Source organism: Cydia strobilella, chromosome 17, assembly GCF_947568885.1.
Source record: "Cydia strobilella chromosome 17, ilCydStro3.1, whole genome shotgun sequence".
Lineage (NCBI taxonomy): Eukaryota > Metazoa > Arthropoda > Insecta > Lepidoptera > Tortricidae > Cydia > Cydia strobilella.
In genome coordinates, this window is record NC_086057.1 from 15,311,315 (window position 1) to 15,333,135 (window position 21,821).

Sequence of the window (21,821 nt, forward strand, 5' to 3'; positions counted from 1 at the left end):
TAAAATTATGATATTTTCATCTGGTATCCCTAACATGATTGTTATGCAGCTAAATTAAGAAGAAGTTTAAAAATGGCTGACCTCAGACGCCTACCTACCTACGTAATTTGGGCGGATAATTTTACAAATAATGTTTTGTTAATTTGCGTAAATAATTGTGATATTTTTATTGAAATCGTTTGATTCTACATTGCTTTGAGTGTAACGTAATTTTACGATGTTATTCTCACATATTGCGTTAAGAGGAAGGTGTAAAATACCGTACTTACGTGTGAAAGGTTATGATCTCATATTTTTGCTCAGAGCGGCTATTACAGCCGATTACAGAACAATTCACCAGTATTTTATTAAAGTTCAAGCATTCAAAACGCTAACCATCACTATATTTTATAAGAGAAAGCACAATTTCATACAAAACAACGATAATTAAACAAGCAACGAACAAACATGACATGTCACGTACTTATTTGTTTGCCACAACCTCGGTTGTGGCAGCGGTGGAAAAGTGAAACTATGACAAGGACAAACAATAACAGCGCTTTCTCTGCTACTCCTACTGAAAGATACATAAGACTATCCCGTTCGGTCATTTTCCCCCACTCCTCATGACCGATCCAGTTATACTAGATTCATGGCCGACTATTTTCGACAGAGGGGAACGCCTGTTAATGGCTACTCCGTTTGGTTATATCCTCCTAGCCACTACTGATACATAGCCTATGTAAATGAAAACCCATCACATTAAAAAAATAGCGTAACTAAAATATGGTAACATAACAAAATGACAATCGAATAATATTTAAACAAAAATACAGAATTCACGGAGAAATGACAATAGAAACTTAATTCTAAAATTCATATTTACAATTTTACTAGATTGCACGCATATCCAACCGCCTAATGAAAAGTTCATATTTCTGTGCACCGTTTTATCTTATACCGTTACGGCGCACCACACGACCTGAATGTTTCCAGAAACACAGAGAATTTCCATGGTATGGATTTTCCTCGTCGAAAAGTATAGGGAGCGTGCATAAACTGTAGAGGGCAGCACAGGAGACGTCAGATTTTTGGCGCGAGGCGTAATGTAGTGTATGCTTCCAAAGTAGCCCACAAGATGGCAGCACTTGCTTTGGCGTGAAGTGTCAATGTACATGTTTATGGTTCCGATTCAGGCCACAAAATGGCAGACCCTCCAACGCGCACGGTCCCTAACAACTTTTCGCACAATCTGATTAAACTGACAAATGGGCCTGGTTGGACGTAAAAAATATATTTAAGGACGAAAATTGTGCACGTGTGAAAATTGTGTATCATCTATTAGCGTCCGCTAATAGAATAGATGATATTGATAATCAAATTGGCAATTTGATTGACCCGTCTGGACGCCCACTTATTGGTATTTGACACAGACCTAAAATTAAAATCTGAATGATTGTCTGTGGTCTTTGATTTTTGTTTATAGTCTATCAAGCCATTTCTGTCAGTAAAAAAAGCGGCAAATTTATTACGACTGAACGAAATTGGTTTCCATATGGTACAAATACTCGATTTTTATAGAAATCATTGTCTGGGGTCCTAACGCAAACTTCGAAAGTTTAATTTATTTTTCTTATTACTTTAGCGCGAGAGCGAGATATACAATACTTGAAATGTTCTGATTGCAGTAGCCCCCACAGCTAACTTCCATCCCTAGAAAGCGGCAAATAATTTAAAAAAAAATACACATTACAATGTTTTTTTTTTAACATGGTTCATCCAATACATTATGCCGTAATATTAAATTACGCTAATATTTCCTAATAATAATTATAATGTACATTTTGGGACAAGGGCTTCATAAACTTGAATTGTTTTTTTTTGCGAATTTGGAAGTCGGGGCCAAATCTGAACAGTCACCCAAATACAGAACTTATAATGATGTACATAATAATATACAGGGTGGATTTTCTTAGTGGGTTAGTGAGGGCAGCTACTAGATCCCGTGCTGCTACCCGAAAATGGTCTTAGAAGGGTATCCCTTAATTTCAAAACTAATGAAGATTGGCGTTTACAGATTTTGGAAAAAACATACAGGTTGCGAGAAAAAGGTCATTTTTGGCAAGCTTTTTTTTGATGACAATCGATCCTATTCCTATCCAGGATCAAAAGCTTGTATTAGACCAAAAAAAATTAACTAGGAAAACTATTACCATAGAGTAACTTATACTAGAGCGGTACTGACATAGTAAATTCTGTAACCCCAGTAAATTCACTGCCATCTGTCGACACACTTTAAAACTAAAAATGAAGATTTATAAAAATACGATAGAATGTATTTAAATATAGATAAATCATTTTTTTTATTTGCATTAATAATTTTTATGATTTTGACCCATGTTCTTTCACTGATATGCGTTAAAATTGTTAAATAACAAACGAAACCGTCAACGCCATCTATACGACTGTAGGCCAAAACTAGTAGCGCCCTCTGAACGAGAATCAAATTTTCTTGATTTTCGAGGCACGTTTTTTCCTTAGACTGTATCCATCTATTACGGAGTTATATCTATCTTTGCTATTACCGTACAATTTGTATGAAAATTAACTTTTATTTTTCACATGCAATTTTTTTATGCTAATCGATTCCATTACTATCCAGTATCAATAGTTTCCTAGGGGTCAACTTACGGTAATGTACTTAAGAGCCACAAATAAAAAAAAACTTTTTCCATGCATTTACTATGGAGCAAAAGTGAAATTTTATTCACATTTTTCTATCCCGCCCATCAGTCCTACAGTAATGTCTTCATACAGTATAATGGTCCTTAAACGTAACAGGACTGATTGGCGAGACAGAAAAATGTGAATAAGGCTGTGAATAAGTAGCTGCCCTAACTGACTCACTAAGAAAATCCACCCTGTATAATAAAGCAGTAACTAACACCGCATTGACATTATGACAATGTGAAAATGAAACAAAATGTGTGAGATTATTTGAGCTAAGGCAAATAATCAATATATCAATAAATTGCTCTGAGCTTAAGATAATATATATGTACATATTATTCACCATTCATAAGTGCTTGTTGCTAGGCCTACATTGACGGGAACTTTAAACTTGGTGTGAAACAGGGACGTTGCGAATATTCGCATCCGCATCCGCATCCGCAACCGCGGAACTTCCGCATTATTTTCAACATCCGCATCCGAATAAAATCGATGCGGAGCTTAATGCGGCGACGGACAGTGACAAGAAGTGAAAAGTTTGTTTTATTTGGACTTTAGTATAGTAATGCGATAGTGGGGCACCTATATTCTTGTTTAATACTAAAAATTTCGTTTTTTTTAATAAAAATTACTAAAGAGTAATATTTGACGTTTTTATGTGCCTAATCTCGACATCCGCGTCCGCGGACGTGAGCCTTTAAAAATCCGCATCCGCAACATCCCTGGTGAAACTATCACTGTCGGGTGCCAACGCAGTTTAATATAATTATTCACCTAAAGAAATATGCCAATGCCCATTTCCATCATAATAAGAGTAAGTATCACTGCCAGATGCCGGCGTAGTTCCCTATAAGAGGAGCAGGCAGTGGTCCTCCAGCAGTGAAGATGCGAGTGCCGGAGGAGTCGTAGCAGTGCGTGTAGATGGCGGGCACGTATTTTACCTGATTGAAGCCGTCCGCTTCTTCGTCTGGGAACTGGAAAAAAACATGTTACAGATGTAGTGCATAATTGTTTTTCATCGTATTTTCTTGTAAGAGGTCCAGATGGAAAAAGAAAACAAAGACGGACATTGGCACGCTGGGCTGACGACATAGCGGCGGTCGGGGTGGCGGGGGCCAACTGGGTATGGGAGGCCCAAGATCGAGAGAGGTGGAAGATTCTGGAAGAGGATCCTGGACTAAGTTTGCAATTAATTTTATATTCATATTTTTTACCCAGAAATAAAAGGCTTTTTTTATTTTATTTATTTTTCTAGTAAACGTTCGTATTTGTCATGCTAATTCAGTCAAAAGTGAATAATTTTTGTAACGAGACTGACTGAAGTAGCAAGACACGTTCATAATTTTCCGTGAAAATACGATGAAAAATAATTATGCACTACATCTGTATGTTAATTTTGCTTTGACGGGTGCGGATTATCACTGATGTAGATTGGACGAAGTTTGTTGCGGATGCCGTTCAGTACGCTTTTGACAAAAGCTGCGCTGAGGATTTAGAAATTTACGTTTTGGTTAAATATTTTTTATTTTGTTAGTTAACTTGCAGGACACAATTTCGGACACACAGAAGCGCGCCGCAATCGGACACGGACACTAAGGGCCAGTTGCACCAATCACAATTAACAGACTGATTAACGTCAAGCAGCAGAGAACTACGAAACTTTCCATACAATAAAATTTAGCGAACGGTAAAACGGTGACAGACGGTTTGGTGCAACCGACCCTAAAAGCCTCTGGTCTTATAAGAAACTCAGCCTTCGGCCTCGCTAAACCTTGACCATAGTTTTTATTCCAAGCACTGCTTTCCTGTAGCTCAACATTTGGCTACGCATGGGAACCCACCGAGGTCGGACGCCGTCACATTTAAACCTAGGCGTAGCTCGGCCTTCGGCCTCGCAATTTGACACAGGTTGACACAAATTTTGGGCCTGTCGCGTGTCCCGATGACGTCTCTCGTACTCCATTGCGGCTGCGTCCCGTACATTCTACCCGTCTTTTTTAATGCCACAAATAGTTGAGAATTTATCTTATTAGATATTTTATTAGCTTCATAATATAAAAACTTACCACATATCCCCTGGAAGCCCTGAGCGTGACAGTTTTGGACGAGTGTATGTGACTCTCTAAATACTTCGCCGCTCGCATGTCATAGAACATTAGCAAACCTGCAAATAAAAAAAATATTGTGACGACTTGTTTCTTTATAGTGCTAAATAAATAAATAAATCGATTACAGGCGTTTTTTCAAAGGACGTTTGAAGTGGATACATTCTTACCTATATAGTTAAAATTTTATAAGCTGACCGTTTATCGTTGTGACCGTTGCGTATGAACTCTCATAGTCCTAAACGGTCAGCTTAAAAAATTTCGTCGAAATTTTAAGGTATACCTATCGCGTCGAGTGATAGGGACCTAAGACAATTCCTTCTAGTGGTTTTCGGTTAGACTTAATTTAAAAAATAATAAAAGATGTTTTAACGTATTTTAACTTTTAATTACTGGTATACCTACTATTTTCCCAAATAAATCCATGTTCTAAACTTCCAAAAATGTCTAATAGTAGTTTATGTGACTGCTACATAATGACAGGCATTAAAACACGAGTGTGGGTTTAAGTAACGAACGAAGTGAGTGAGTGAGTGATCACATGAGACCTTTGAAAAATAAATAATAATAATGATAGGGTAGTCACCTAGTCCGGTGCCGATAGTGAGCATGTTGCCTCTAAAGCTGGCAGACCGGATGCCGCAGCCGTTGTACCGCGAAGTTATCTTCCTGACGGACTGCAGAGTGCGGCAGTCCAATAGTAACGTATAGGATTTGCAGCCTATTGCGTAAATGCCGCTTTCCTGAAACATATACCAATATCAAAGATAGATATAACTCCGTAATAGATGGATACAGTCTAAGGAAAAAACGTGCCTAGAAAATCAAGAAAATTTGATTCTCGTTCAGAGGGCGCTACTAGTTTTGGCCTACAGTCGTATAGATGGCGTTGACGGTTTTGTTTGTTATTTAACAATTTTAACGCATATCAGTGAAAGAACATGGGTCAAAATCATAACAATAATGATTGCAAATAAAAAAAAAACATTTATCTATATTTAAATACATTCTATCGTATTTTTATAAATCTTCATTTTTAGTTTTAAAGTGTGTCGACAGATGGCAGTGAATTTACTGGGGTTACAAAATTTACTATGACAGTACCGCTCTAGTATAAGTTACTCTATGACCAATATTAATCGGTCACTTTACGTGTTACACTGTAGAATAATTTGTGTAAATCTAATCAAGAATCCATCCAAGTAAAACGCTTGAAACTTAAGTCTACTACAGTTTATTTCATATAAAACCTCCTTTTGAAGGTACCTGAGTGGCAAGGCATACGAGGTCCTGGCACGAAGGCAGTTTCCTGGAGAGGGTTTGCTTGAAGGTCTCAGCGTTGAACACGTGGATGTAGCCGTTGAGGGTTAAAGCGGCGATTTCGCGCCAACGGGGATTGAATGTTAGCGCGCGGACTTTTTGGCCTGAAAATTAAATATATATGTTTTTTTTTGACACATGGGTTTAGTTTTGTATTGTCAGTACTTATGGTCCCACTTCTGGAGCCTATTTCTCCAACAGTATTTTGGATGCCACATAGTGCTCCGTCGTGGCGTAAACTTAAATCATTTAAATTACTAGGAACTCGTAACACATATGTCTAGGAGTCATTTACAGGAGCGACATTCCATGGTGATGATAGACCAATGTAAGGCAGTCGGCTTAGGTACTTCGCTTACTTTCAAAGTGTAGACGCGTACGGCTTCATTTTGTGGGGAAATGAGCAAGTGATATTTAATAGTGTTTATTTTGCGAATGTATGTTAGCTACCACGTAGCTTTTATCTTTCTAACAATACTTGTACATGTACCTTCCTAAAATTTTGGGTGAGCTAATTGTAAATTGGTTCAACTGTAATTTCACGTCCCTAAACAAATAAATAAATAATGTAGTAGTAGTTAATAAATAATGTAGTGTAACTAACGTAGTCATAAGCCAAATTAACAATACTATGGATACAATTTATCTCAAATAAAGAAATAAAAATAATTTTTGTATTTTTTTTGTTATTATAAAAAAAAAATTTTTACAATAAATTATTATTATTAGTATAATTTTAATTTTATTGTATTTTCATTTTTAAAACCTGTTGTTCTATGGACTTTTGTCTGAATAAAGCGTTTTTTTTTAAATTACAAGCATGATTTTAAGGAAATCCTGAAGAAAGGCCAGGTCAAGAGCACCCTAAACCGGCGAGCGTGTATGAGGAATGTTATGAAAGTGAAGGAAGCGAAAGAGGTATGTCAGGATCGTAGCAAGTGGAAATCCGTGGTCTCTGCCTACCCCTCCGGGAAATAGGCGTGATTATATGTATGTATGTATGTATTTTAGGTAGTGAGTGTTACCCGAGCGGCACTCCCTGGTGACTAGGGGCGTGATGTAGCGGTGCGCGGGCGCCGCCTCGGCGGGCGCGACGGCGGGCGCGGGCGGCGCGCGCCACAGCGCCAGCTTGGAGTCGCGCGACCCCGTCACCAGGAACTCGTCGTCCAGCCAGCACATGTCCAGGATCTAAACGATACATTCAATCATTTCACGGTTTAGACTGTCAGAAGACTGATGACTTGTCTCACGTGTTGTTGGAATGCGTCCGGAATTCGGACTTGAGAAAAATAATTTTTGGTAGTCTGGGCTCCATGCACAATGGACAGATCAATTGTTGGTTGGCAGAGCCTATATCGGACAAAGCAATCAGTGTTTACCACTTTATTGACCTCTCCCTTGAGTAGGGAACTATGATAGCACCCATGAGGCTGACATGTTCACCTAGAGTGTCCAAAGCCTCCATAAAAACCAGATAAAAAAAAAAGACACTTGTTTTAGTCACTCGCGCGACAAATTGCGAAACCGTGAAATTATTTAATGTTAGTATGTCTCCCGACAGTTTAAATTCGAAAACATTCAAAATAAAGTTGAAAAAACATTAGGTACCTATATTTAAAAAAACGCTTAGTTTAAGCTACAATATTAACATTACGACTACACTAGGTACATTTTGAGAAAACACCGTAATTATTTGATCATAAGTCAATCTCGCAAAGTCAATGCTGATCATAATTGATATCGAACTTACCCAATCTTTATGCGCTTCTCCGACGCAAACTGGGTCTAGGGTGGGTAAGCTGTAGATAGCGAGTTCACACGAATTTTGCGCACCCGTCGCCAGCAATGTCCTAAAGCAATATACACCATTATTATAATTAATTTATGAAAATGAAAAATGATTTATTGGTTACACGACAGGTTTTAACTATAATCAAAACAAGAACCTTCTTTTAAGTAAAGAGATACTTGTGCCAGAAGGCTCCGCTCTTCCATTAATTACAAGGTTTACCAAAATTATATGACAATACTTTGCAGTCTTCTGTCTCAGTGTTATTACGTGAAAATTATTTATTGATGACAATCCTCCTCCAGGTACGAAATTTTTTGTTTATAGTTGGTCAAACCAAATTGGCAGTAAATAAGAACAATAAAAACTATATTCATCCTTTTCTTTTGGGTGCTAGTACTAGTGTAAGCCAAAGATAGTATGATTATCTCTGTCTATGTTTGAAATGAGACAGTCCTTTGACAAACTATAGTAGTTCTTTATTAAAATTGATTCCATTAATATCGGAATCCACAAACTTCTTAGACACTAACCTAAAGAAATAAGCAACAAATCAAGGTCCATACCTACATTTAGGATGGGAAAAGTTTTTTTTTTCACAAGCCCTTACCTGGATGGATTGATCTGTAGCGCGTGTATGCCAGTTTGATGCTCGGCCCCGGCCCAGGGTGCCCGCGGCCGCAGGGTGGGGATGTCGTCTAAAGACCGGGTCCGAACGTCGTATACTTTCAGCTGCAACAAAATGATTGATTCGGCTCTTATGGATATAAAAAAAACTAAGAAAAAAAAACGTTTATTCAAGAATCTTACTTACAACTAAATACATATTTTCTTCTGCCAAACCACACAGTGGTTTGTTGGCAGACGAGGCCCCTTTGTGTTTGTGTTAGCGGTTGATATGTAACTTAACTTTATCTTAAACCTAAACTTACCTACTTAACCCTTTATAAGATATTTAAGACCGTCTTTCGATTTAAAAAAAATAAACTTCTCTATCCAAACAAATCTAAACTAAACACACGGTAAACAAACAACGCTCGTGTAAATTAATTTTTAACAAGCAAAAAGCGTCTGCGATTGATGCTATTAAGCTTAGAATAAATTTAAAACACTCTTACGGTAGATGTCGCTAGGGTCCCCTAGACCCATATAGTGTGAAGATTTGCTGACTATGGATGAGGTCTTGGTGGTGGCTTAGTTGGCAGAGCGCTGGAGTATCTATCCAGAGGCCGTGAGTTCAAGTCACATCCAAGGCAGTAATTTTTCCACTTTTAAATTTATTCTAAGCTTAACGCTCGTGTAGCTTTATTCGACTTTCATAAGCGCATTGTGATATGCAACTCTATTTTTATCACTAACAGATGTAAGACAGAGGAACAATAAAATTAACAGAGTGGTGAAAAATACAATAGCCATATTTTTAATATCTAAACTAGACTAGAGTTTGGTAGATATCACAAAACTCACTAAACTTGGTCCCGAAGTCAACCTGTCGGGCTGAGAACTAGTGTGAGCAGAAGACCTTGTTCATGTTACCCAAGTTGAGAGGGGTTTCTAAATAGATCCCGATTAAGTGTGCGCATCAAATACTACTCTTACTGGCGCATCAAATAAGACCTTACTTCATAGGATGATTTCTATAGTAAGCTCTTCGCCAGGCTATCACTTTACTGATACATACCTTGTTGCACTTTGTCCCGAAGACAATCTGTCGGTCTGAGAGCCATTGTGAGCAGAACACCGTGTTCATGTTTTTTTATTTATTAAGGTTCACCAACAGTGGCAACAACAACTTATAGACTAACACACTTGCATTCTATTAATTATGATTGCGCCACCAATTACAGGCCCAGGGTGGTGGGGTTTCTCGGAATAGATCCCGAGTGGACATGTATTATAGAGGGAATCCACCGAATATACTACAAGTTTGTTACTAGCTGGTGCATCAAATACTACCGTAATTTTAGTGATACCTACCTTGTTACATTTGGTCCCGAAGACAATCTGTCGGTCTGAGAGCCATTGTGAGCAGAACACCGTGTTCATGTTGCCCAGGGTGAGTGGGGTTTCTCGGAATAGATCCAGAGTGGACATGTGTTATAGAGGGAATCCACCGAGCTATACTACAAGTTCGTTACTAGCTGGTGCATCAAATACTACCGTAATTTTAGTGATACCTACCTTGTTACATTTGGTCCCGAAGACAACCTGTCGGTCTGAGAGCCACTGTGAGCAGAACACCTTGTTCATGTTACCCAGATTGAGAGGGGTCTCTCGGAATAGATCCCGAGTGAGCATGTGGCGGGTGGCATAGAGGGGATCCACGGATCTAGGCTGCAAAATAGATGACTAATTAGTTTCCTGGTCTCTTAAGTCATAATTAATTGAGGTTTTGCATTTATGGAGTCTCGGAAACTACCTTAACAATTTGATAAGATTTAGCGTATCCCTACTATATAATAATATAAATAACAAACTTTACAAATACTTTGACTGTCTGTCTGTTACATGTTCACGCTTAAACTACTGGAAAGGTTTAGATGAAATTTGGTATGAGGATAATTTGAGTCCCCAGTCGCGGGTAGGAACCAGTAATATAATTAAGATAATTTGAAGGCTAATGATACATTGTTGTATGGTGTAATTAATAATCGTTGCTAATGTTTTTATAATGAACTTATGATTTGACTACTATGACTGTTATATTGTAGATTTCAACATCAGATGGAAATAGTTGCAGGAGGCTTGTACTCAGAAGGGGTCTACAGAAGAAAATAAACCAAATTTACGTTTAACATTTCAAATCAATTGTCTGCACTCTGCAGAATAATTAAAGCTAGAAATAAAATAAACAAATAATCTTTCATTTGTAAATCCCCAATTTTCTCGCAAGTCATTTCAACAACATTTCCGCGAATTCTTTATTTTTCGGTAAGAGTCAAGGGCATCTGCTAGTCCATGACTTCATGCACCAAGATTAGATAATACTGATAAAAAATAAAAATGCGCAATAGCTATAAACTGCAACAATGTCATTTCTATAAATATTTTGATAGTGATGTAAAAATGTGAACATACCGCCAAACGAGGCAACATTACCTTCTGTAAGCAAATTTACCATACCACTTTAGAGACAAAATATGGTATTACTAAATATTAATAGCTCATAGAACCCTCCTGACAAAGAAGGTCGATATTAAAATCTATGACAGGCAACATATACGTATTTGACACCGGCAGCATTCACATTGATGAAAAATGACTGCTTAAATCTGGTAAGACCACAGAATAACTAATAGTACTACCGTACAGAAAATTCACTCCTTCACAAAAGCCAGATTTAGGTATAAAATTATACCTACACTCGCCGCCTGCAAGCAAATTTGAAACTTATAACCGCGCACGAACCGTGAATCTTCTTTGCGCGCCACAGTTTTATGACCGAGCTGCGAGTGTCGGCACGGGGTTGTCACTTGACAAATTTTTGTACCTATACCTACTAATTTATTATTTTTAAGATAAATTTGTAGGAATTACAAACGTTGATTCTGTAAACATAAAATTTTTAGCCGGAGATAGTATGTCTGATTCTCACGGAAGTAGGTATGCCACAGAAGTACTTATTCATTTGAAAATATGTCGGTCAATATAGGCAGGAATAAAAAAAAATGTTATTTCTGCTACCTTGTTCTTCCGTTTATTCAGACATCCGTAAACAGAACATTATCTTTTATACAGATTATATCGCGATTTAGGTTTATATATATAGATATAGCCATTGCGTATTTTCAATTATGCGCCACGTGATACGACTATCGTGCGAGCCGAGCGGCAGCCCACTGCCATATACCTTCCTGGGCGGTGCGCCGGCCAAATATACCTAAACTGCGCAGTGACACCCCCCTGGTAAGACTAAGGAGTTACACGTGTTTTCGGTGTCATTGATTTTTTTTCTTCATAGTCTTAAAAGTAAGAAAAGCATGTTAAAGATTGTAATGATGAGATATTTTTACATAGCCTTCCCTGTTCGAAAGAAGGTAATGGAAGAGCTAATTAGACGTTAAACTGAAATAAATGTCATATACGAAGGAAAGAATGACCAAAGCCTCCAGTGTCCAGAGCTGGAACCCCGCTAGCTGGTAATCACCCGAGTTGATTCAGTTACAAGGTCGAAAGGGGGCGCCACAAGCCTTCGGGAAATTGTCATATACTTGGAAATTTCGACCCATGCCACCGTGACCGGACAGCCGAGCGGTTCAGGCACCTGTCCGGTAAACAGGGGATGCTGGTTCGGTTCCAGCTCTGGACACTGGAGGCATTGGTCATTTTTTCCTTCGTATATGACATTTATTTCAGTTTATAGTTTAAATAGTAGTGTGTCTACTTGAGTAAATAGACGTTATTCATCAAAATCTGTTTAATTTTGACACTATTATGTACCTCTGCTGGACGTAGGCCCATTCTACCAAGATTTGGGCTAGAGATGGGCGAAATATGAAGTTTGCTTATTATTATGTCTCTTCCACCTATTATGCAGCAAATCACTTTTCTTACCTCCGGGGCTTGTATTTCTCTAGAGCGGACATAGTCTACAAAGTTGTATGAGGTAGTAAGTATGCGGTGCTGCTGGAACGGAGTCTCTTCCTCGCTGTCACTGTCCGAGTAGCATACAAAGTCTTCCGGTTTGTCGGGGCGGCTTACCCTGCAATTATAACCATAAAAATATTTATAGTATAAAACAGTAAAATACATTTAAGAACAATACACTTGTCCATTTTATAGACCCATGAAAAACTTAATAGTAATAACTCTTACAATTATATATTATTTACCATAAATTTATCAGTTTTATACATTTTTATACTTGAGAACTTCTGTCAGCCTACCCCTTTTGAACACATGAGTTTAGAATGGAAAAAAGTATTTATTTTATGGCTTTAACATAGTCTTAAAAAATGTAAATCAAAAGTGGCATGGTGTTTTTAGGTGGATCTGTATCTAATCTGACCCTACTTTAATTCATTAGAAATTACTAACTAAACAAATAAACAGGCAGAGCAATGACCTGTACAAACAATTTGTTTGAGTTTACGAATAGCAACAAAAAACTTACATTATCTGAACATTTTTTAGGTCAAACGCAAGATAAAACACCACGAAATTAATGCGTGTGTCAAGAACAAATTAACATGTAATTGGCTGTATTATCAATTCCTTGGCCTAAAAAGGAACAGTAAATTAAAATAAATATACATTTTTAAAAAGTTGCGGTCAATGGCAGCAAGTTATTATTAAATTTATTTACCTCAGCATTCCAGCTTTAGCTTTGCGTTCTTTTAGTCTTTTCGGAATATAGCAGGAAGGATATCTCCCTTCAATCGCCCGACGTACAGTTTGTGCCATTTTGATTACAAAAACCTTGGTAACTAGGAACAATTAACACCGAAATCCACACGCTACACTATTTATTCACTTTCGTTTTGTCCTGTTGTATACAGATCCATAAATCGACATTGTCCGCACAGCAATGGAGTCCGACCATTTCTTTCACAATTCACCACTATGACACAAGGAATTTATTAAACATTTTAGTAATCAAATGTTATTTTGGATGTAATTATGATACAAAATAAAGATATTTTCAAGAGCCACGGATTATTTGCAACAATAAATACGCTGACGGAAAGCAGGCTGGTTGTCTGTGATATCTGTCAGAGTCAGAATGAAAATTGTTGCCAGTAACAAATATAATATCTATAGTTGGTCAAACCAAATTGTCAGTAAATAAGAACAAAAATAACTATCCTCATCCTTTTCTTTCGGGTGCTAGTACTAGTGTAAGACAAATATAGCATGATTCTCTCTATGTTTGAAATGATACAGTCCTTTGACAAACTATGTTATAATTATTTAATCAATAATTATATGAAATTTACAACTACACCTAATAATACCTAATAGAAAATATAGGACACTTTTTTTAAATACACTATATTTGGAATCATTTTGGATATTAGCCTCGAAAGTCTCGAATAAAATTTTTGGTTAGCTATGGTGACAAATAGATGGGGCTTGTAACCTCATTTTATTTATCATGGTAAAAACGGCTTCACTCTTCCAGTATTACCAAGTATTACAATAAGAATAATTGTAATACTGTGACTTCACTACTATTGCACCCACATTGCACCTCCGATATTGTAGGTTTGTTAGTTATTATTCTACTAGCAGAAATAAAGAGCTTCTATAGCACTGTAACCAGAGACATAATTATTATGTAACTCCGTATAAGATGAATAAAGTCTAAGGAAAAAACGTGCCTCGGAAATCAAGATAAATTCATATAGATTGCAGTTTTACTGTGACTACAAAATTTATTATGACAGTAACCCTCTATACTATCTATTCTCTGCTGTAACTGCACAACTAACGACAAGGAGTACAAGGACACATCAATACGTACAAGTTTCTCCATCGTGTCATTCGTGTCTATCGCGTAAGGTGGTGTCCTTCTCGTCAGTTACTAATAGTATTATCATACAGAACGGCCACGCACCGGCCCGCTCCGATGCGAATATTGCGAATTACCTCGCCTCGCGACAGCAGATTGACGGCCGTCTGTCGCGAAGAACCGCGAGTATCAAGCAGTTGGTAAGTTGCACAACAAATAATTTATAGATTCTATATATCTTCAACCCTGCTTGCAACACTAACCTCTATATTGTCGATGGACATTAAAAAAAGAAGGTTAGTTCAAGAAGGAGGGAAAAACAATGTCAGACAAACAAATAGATAAAGTTGTGTTGAGTGAGTAATAAAATAAAAGAATAGATTACCAGCTGTGGTAAGTTTCCTATACAATTTCTATTCTCTAATGAACCGTAGAATAAAGCATATAACAAGTATTCAAGTCCGCACTGGACGGTTGTGGAACAGCAATATGTAGTACAAGCAAAGTCGAGTGTGATACTAATTGCAAGTCAAGTCAATATATCAAGTGAGGCAATATCAGGGCAGGTTGTAAGGGGTTGGAGGAGACCTGTGGGGACCTAAATGGTTCCAACCAAATATGACTCGAGTAAGGGTATGTTACACAAGCGATCAATGTAGTGATTGCACACCTTGCCATGACCCCGTGTTGTGGCAAGATTAGTTCCCCGTGATGTCAATAGCTCGTCTAGGCGAGGCTAGACCGTAGCCGTGCAGAAGCCACGGGTCGCTCGAGTCAGATTACAATGTTAATAAATGTTCACAAAGTATTATGTAAATATTGCAGTTCCAAAACCTAAATGCAGATACTTTATTCAATATCAATTGTTAGTCTTGTCGTCTATTACATCCTCATCAATAAACGCGGCGACAAGATTAATTGGTGGAGATGCCGGAGATATTTCACGTTTACTGTGTGGGAACAGAAAGAGTGGGAGCTGGATCCTTTTTCAGTTACCTTACCAGTAGTAATTGTGTTTGACTCCAAGTAACAATCAAGGTCTGGAGGCCCGTAGTGGCTCCATCAAGGTCTGGAGGCCCGTAGTGGCTCAAGGTCTGGAGGCCCGTAGTGGCTCCATCAAGGTCCGGAGGCCCGTAGTGGCTCCACAAGGGAGGCTCGTAGTAGCTCCACAAGGTTTAGTAGGATGTCATGTTGGCTCACCAAGAGCCGTAAAACAACGTGGCTCTGAACGACACAAAGGGCCTTATTTGGCTCTGTCAATATCTAGTAACAGCCATGTTGGTCCAACAAGGACTGTAAAACAACATCGCTCCAAATACCAACAAGGAGTCCTGTAGTGGTTCCACCAGGGAGGCCCGTAGTGGCTCCACAAGGGAGGCTCGTAGTAGCTCCACAAGGTTTAGTAGGATGTCATGTTGGCTCACCAAGAGCTGTAAAACAACGTGGCTCTGAACGCCATCAACAATCAACAAACAATCAACAAAGGTCTATACTATATTGACACTATGAAAGTAGTAGGGAGTCAATTTATCAAGTAATTCAAAGTTCAAGTTCCCACACAGCAGCGAGAAGTTGCCCAGATTGTTCCATACTTAAAGATATTATGTTTTTTAATTATTACTTTTAATTATATTTGAGGTTACAGTAATTTCACATATTTGTGGGTTACATTATTTCTACCATTCAGTGGTGCATATTTGATTGTTGCATAGTTCTTGTGTATCACATGAACCCTGAATAGGGTCAGCAAATACATATTATTAATTTAATTAAATGTTTAAGGTTTCTGAGATAATCATTTAAATAACAACAATAATTATGCAACAATTTACAATAATAATAAAAAGAAAACGAGATAATAAATACATACACAATGAATGTTTGTTTTAATATAATCTTATTTCGATATTATTGATTGAATTGTTTTGCGTTTCGATTCCACGTTCAAGCGTGTTGGAATGATATATGCCTCTCATTCGGACTGATTATTCAGTACAATGTCGATTGCGTCTATAAAAGTCTATCTCCCTTAATCGTAATCCTGAACGCATCCATTTCTGTATCAACCAAGGATGTAGTCGGATGTTAGGTCAATTCGACTGTCTACTATCGGTTTTATTTTCGGTCGAGTTGAATATATCATTACTCGTATTAATGCCTAGGATTTTTTTTCCTATACGTAAAAGTAAGTAAAATCTAAACTTTGATGTGTATGCGATGTCGATTGTCTTTAAGATACATTAATTCGTACTCCTAGATGCTCAATCGATTTTTTACGGTTGGAGTGGCGCATCACTATTGCCGCGTTTTTTGGTTGTCAAACTGAAATTTTTTCACTTTGACATTGACGGGACGGAATAAAACAAGGGCGAAGTTTCTATAAGGTACAAAGTTTGTGTTTGGTTGGTACAGAAAAGTGATTTTTACCAGAAAAACAGTGAATTGGATCAATAAAGGAAGCGTGAATTGTGGTAAGCAGTGTATTCATAAAAAAAAACCCGCTGTGGGATGATAGTAGGAAGATTCTTCTTGATGTTGCCTTTTCATCAATGTTTGAAACTATATAGTAGAAGTTTTTGTCTGTTATTTCATACCTGAACTATAAGAGTGAGACATTCAGTGAAACAATAATACTTTGTTTAAACAACGTAATAGTTACTGTTATCACGATATCAACCAAGTTGTGTGTTATTTTCAGGCAATTGAACTTATTGCAGTTTTCATTAAAAAAAAACGGGCAGGATCTTCACTCAATTAAAGACGTAATACATAAATCAACTGCAAAAATGGACGAAGCATTGCAGGCGCGTGTAAAAGTCAGACATCGTAGAGTAAAGGAATTGACAGCGAATGCTGCAGCTATACTTGAGGGAGGAGAAGTGCAGTTGATGGACTTGCTGCAGATGCGTACCCAGTTAAGGCGGTCTATTGATGCGTTAGAGAAGGAGACTCAACTTTATGCAGCATTGTGGCAATACTGGTAGCATGTCGGAAGAGTATATGGCGGATCAAATAATAGCGGAAGATGTCCTATCTCGACTAGACACTTATACCGAGTTAAATGTTAATAGTGAAAAAGGAACAAACCCTGGCCAAGTTACAAGGCTACCGAAACTAGAACTCCAAAAATTTAGTGGAGATTTCCTGAAATTTACTGAGTTTTGGGATCATTTTGAGGCTAGTGTCGGGACAAGAAACCTAAAAAATGTGGATAAACTTTCTTATTTGCTTGCTTCGCTACAAGGAGCTGCGTTAGGAACGGTAGAAGGAATTTCCATTACAAATGAAAACTATGAAGTAGCGGTCAGCATGCTGAAAGAAAGGTATGGGAGTAAAGAGAAGGTTATTGATGCTCATTATAAAGCCCTAATGAATATAAGAAAGAGTAACAATGACGCTACTAGTTGCAGACAAACAATAAATGCCCTCGAGAGACACTTACGTGTGTTACACAATCTGGGGGAGGATACCAACAGTAGTCACCTTCGTGTTCTAATGACTGATAAATTTCCTGAAAATATTATTTACCAAGTACACCTATTGTCTCCTGAAGATCAAAGCATTGAAAAGCTGCATATGGGTCTGGAACAAGTAATTACAGCAATGGAACGTTCAGGTCAGAATAACCAATCTGGAAGTTGTGTAACATCAAGCTCAACTCCATCACTTCCATCTACCTCAACAGCTTCATTGACAGGATTGGCAAAGGCGGGATCAAAAAGAAAGTATATCTCATATCAACAAAAGAAGGGCGGTCAGCCGTCTAAAAAAATCCGAAAGAATTGCATTTTTTGTGAAGGAACCCATTATAGTAACGAATGTCGGAAAGTGGCGAATCTAAAAGGAAGAAAGGAGAAACTAAAGGATAGATGCTACAAATGTTTTAAGCGAGGACACAACGCTTCAAGCTGCAGATTGAAGAAGAATTGTTACTTCTGTAAAGGTGATCACAATAGTGCCTTGTGCCCGAAGCAATTTAAGAAGACTAAGCCTGAATTTAAAGATACCGAAAAGGGTGAGACACCACATATTAATAGTGCTGTCATAGCAGAGACTGACACTTTAAATTCTACTACTAAAGAAAACTCATCATTTTTACAGATGGCAGTGGCGACAATCCACAACAAGAATAAGCATCTACTTTGCAGGCTGATTTTAGATGGTGGATCACAACGTAGTTACATTACCTCAGCAATAGCAAACAAATTAAAAATTATTCCAGATGGAGAAGATTTTCTCACGATGTACACTTTTTCGTCAACTTCACCGAAAACCATATGTAGCCCATCAGCTGAAATCAAAATTAAAACAAAAAGAGACATCATTAAGGAATTAAGAATCAACATAGTTCCTCATATAACAAGAGGAATTCCTATTGTAAAGATTAATATAGAAAAGCCAATAGATTTTCTAGCAGATGATGACACCAGGGGGGAAAATGTTGATTTACTAATAGGTAATGACTATTATTTTTCGCTTATTCGAAACGAGCGCATTGAAAAGGAAAACATGATTCTTGTAGATACAGATTTTGGTTGGATTGTATCTGGGAATGGCGAACAAAACAAAGAATATAATACTTTATCAGTCATTACATACTATTGTCAGTGCCACAATACCGATTGTACATACTTCAATGAACCTGATCTACCGCTAAGAAGTATTGACATGAAATTCCTTTGGAGTTTAGAAAGCATTGGTATAACAGATTCTCCCAAAAATACCAGAGAAGAAGAAGCTGTTAAATATTTTAATGAAACTGTACATTATAACAATGGCAGATATGAGGTCAAGTGGCCATGGATCCAATACCCGCCTGATTTACCAACCAATTATGGTTTAGCCTATGGCAGGTTAAAAGGTTTACTGCGGAGATCTGACGAGAGTACGCTCAGCGAGTATGACCGAATTATAAAGGAACAATTGGATGCAAAAATCATCGAAGAAATAGAACCTAAAACAGTACCTATCTATCAAGTAAGTCCTCCGGTACACTATTTGCCACATCTTATAGTGAGACAAGAAGGAAAGAACGGGCGGATCGTTTATGATGGTTCAGCAAAAATAAAGGAAGGTAATAGTTTAAATGAATGCATGTACCGAGGTCCTTCGTTATTAGAAGATCTTACTGCGCTATTGATTAAATTTAGAACCGGCAAAGTAGGAATTACTGCAGATGTTGAAAAGGCGTTCCTACAAATTGGCCTCCAAAATGAAGACAGAGACGTGACGAGATTTCTCTGGGTTAAGGACCCTAGTAAAGAACTAACGGATGATAACATACGCCATTTCCGATTTTGTAGAATCCCGTTTGGGATAATTTCTAGTCCATTCTTGCTAACAGCATCAATTCGATACCATATATCCAAAACAAATGAAGCACTACTCACAAAAATAGCAGACAAGTGCTATGTTGATAATTTAGTGACATCTGTTGAATCCCTAGATGAAGCTTTACGCTTGTATGATGAAACTAGGACAGTATTTAATGAGCTTTCAATGAATATAAGAGACTGGGTGTCAAATGATAGTAAATTTATGGAGAAGATCCCTAAGAACCAGTCTGGAAATCAGTCAGGAAAAATGAAAATTCTGGGTCTAATTTGGAACCTACAAGATGACACTTTACAACTGAAAATGGAAGATAAGGCGCTTGAGACTCAAGCCAATGATGAACTAAACAAAAAGGATATCCTTAGAACTCTTGCTCGTGTCTATGATCCATGTGGGTTTGCGTCACATTCTACCAGCTAAATTACTGTTTCAAGACTTGTGCATCCAGAAATTTAAATGGGACTCACCCTTACCAATGAATATAGTTCAAAAATGGAAGTCCATTGTAGACAAATTAAAGACAGCAAAAGATATAAAGATCCCTAGATATGTGGCTGAAGACATGCCGGTAGGTGCAAAACAATATGAACTTCATGTCTTTACCGATGCTTCCAAGTTCGCCTACTCAGCTGTTGCGTATTTACGCACTCATTGTAGAGGGACTATTAAGACTGCGTTCTTAATGTCAAAATCGCGTGACACCTGTAGAAGACAAAGAAAACTTGAAGATTCCCCGTCTGGAATTACTGGGCTATTTGATAGGAAGCAGGTTGCTTAAGTACTTGAAGGATAACCTGAATCTGACAATTAATAAGCAGTATTTATGGACGGACAGCCAAGTCGTGCTTTACTGGCTTAGAACTAACAACTTACTGCCACCCTTCGTAAAAAGACGCATAGATGAAATAAATCAACTAAGGGATGTCGAGTTCTGTTACATACACACTAACGAAAATCCAGCCGATTTAGGGACACGCCCGGAGCTATGGGAAGAAAAGCAAGCCTCTTGGTTTACAGGGCCACCTTTCCTCGTAAAAGATTCAAAATTCTGGCCAAGTAACAGGTACTTAGAACAAAATACTCTTCTTTCGGCCGGGGAGGCTCTGGACAGTATAGATGGTCCAGAAATGGTACTGAAAGGGTATGAAGTAGACCCACCTGCCTACCTTACGGGAGAAATTCAGGAAGTAGATGCCAGAAGTGAGACAGAAGTTATTAATGATACTGAGACTGAAATCGGTATTACAGAAATCTTGCAAGTACAAAAGAAACATTTCCCTGATGAGATAAACGGGAAAAAGACAGCGTTAATGAGAAGCCTTGATCTGTTCCTAGATGTGGATGGAATCTTGCGGTGTGGTGGACGTATGAAACATACGAATTGGTCTTATGATAAGAAGCATCCAATACTTATTCCAAAAAACTCCGAGTTTACCAACAGGGTTATACAAGAAGTACACGAAAAGAACTACCATGTAGGCCCACCTCATACTTTGAATATTATTCGAGAGCACTATTGGATTCCGCAAGGTAAAGCTCAAGTAATGAAGGTCATAAAAAAGTGTAAGAAATGTTTGAAGCAAGGTGGAGGACCCTACAAATTGCCCCAAACTGCAGCATTGCCTCCCGAGCGAGTAAACTACAGCCCTCCCTTTACGTTTACTGGGGTTGATTACTTCGGCCCAATGTATGTTAGCACCACAAATGGAAACCAAGAAAAAAGATGGGTCTGCCTTTTCACCTGTCTAGCAGTTCGTGCGATACATTTAGAACTAGTGAAAGATTTAACAGCAGAGGAGTGTCTACTTGCAGTAAGACGATTGGTGGCAGCTAGAGGCTCACCAAATACAATTATATCAGACAACGCTTTGCAATTTAAGCTAACTTCCGAAATACTAATTAACTCTTACTGTACAGAAAATAAAATAAAATGGAAATTCATTCCGCAGCTAGCCCCGTGGCACGGTGGTTTTTATGAGCGGCTAGTTGGAATTGTAAAACACTGTCTTAAAAGGACTCTGGATAAGCATTTATTGAATGACAGCCAATTAGTCACTATTATCAAAGAAGTCGAATCAGTGGTCAACACAAGACCTTTGACCAACGTAGGTGC

At 37.9% G+C, this 21,821-nt stretch overlaps 2 protein-coding genes across 2 annotated transcripts; one reads left to right on the forward strand and one right to left on the reverse strand.

Moving 5' to 3' along the window:
* Nucleotides 1-2,563: 2,563 nt before the first annotated feature.
* LOC134748908 (DDB1- and CUL4-associated factor 12 homolog) lies at nucleotides 2,564-13,625 on the reverse strand. The gene is made up of 10 exons (XM_063683779.1): nucleotides 13,229-13,625; nucleotides 12,478-12,625; nucleotides 10,105-10,257; nucleotides 8,534-8,655; nucleotides 7,885-7,984; nucleotides 7,160-7,322; nucleotides 6,081-6,238; nucleotides 5,401-5,557; nucleotides 4,776-4,873; nucleotides 2,564-3,683 (listed from the first exon to the last, which is right to left on the reverse strand). The coding sequence occupies exons 1-10, from the start codon at nucleotides 13,324-13,326 to the stop codon at nucleotides 3,531-3,533; spliced, it is 1,350 nt and encodes a 449-aa protein (XP_063539849.1). The 5' UTR covers nucleotides 13,327-13,625; the 3' UTR covers nucleotides 2,564-3,530.
* A 5,417-nt stretch (nucleotides 13,626-19,042) lies between these two features.
* On the forward strand, nucleotides 19,043-20,128 carry LOC134749113 (uncharacterized). The gene has a single exon (XM_063684016.1). It carries the CDS (start codon nucleotides 19,043-19,045, stop codon nucleotides 20,126-20,128), a length of 1,086 nt encoding a protein of 361 aa, XP_063540086.1.
* Nucleotides 20,129-21,821: the final 1,693 nt, after the last annotated feature.

Excerpts from the sequence above, each read along its gene's own strand:
- LOC134748908 (XM_063683779.1), bottom strand. The coding sequence starts at position 13,326 with ATGGCACAAACTGTACGTCGGGCGATTGAAGGGAGATATCCTTCCTGC. Across the intron at positions 8,656-10,104 it reads TCGGGACCAAATGTAACAAG|CTGAAAGTATACGACGTTCG; the intron begins GTAGGTATCACT and ends ATTTTGTTGCAG. Across the intron at positions 7,323-7,884 it reads GAGAAGCGCATAAAGATTGG|ATCCTGGACATGTGCTGGCT; the intron begins GTAAGTTCGATA and ends TGTATCGTTTAG.
- LOC134749113 (XM_063684016.1), top strand. The coding sequence starts at position 19,043 with ATGAAATTCCTTTGGAGTTTAGAAAGCATTGGTATAACAGATTCTCCC.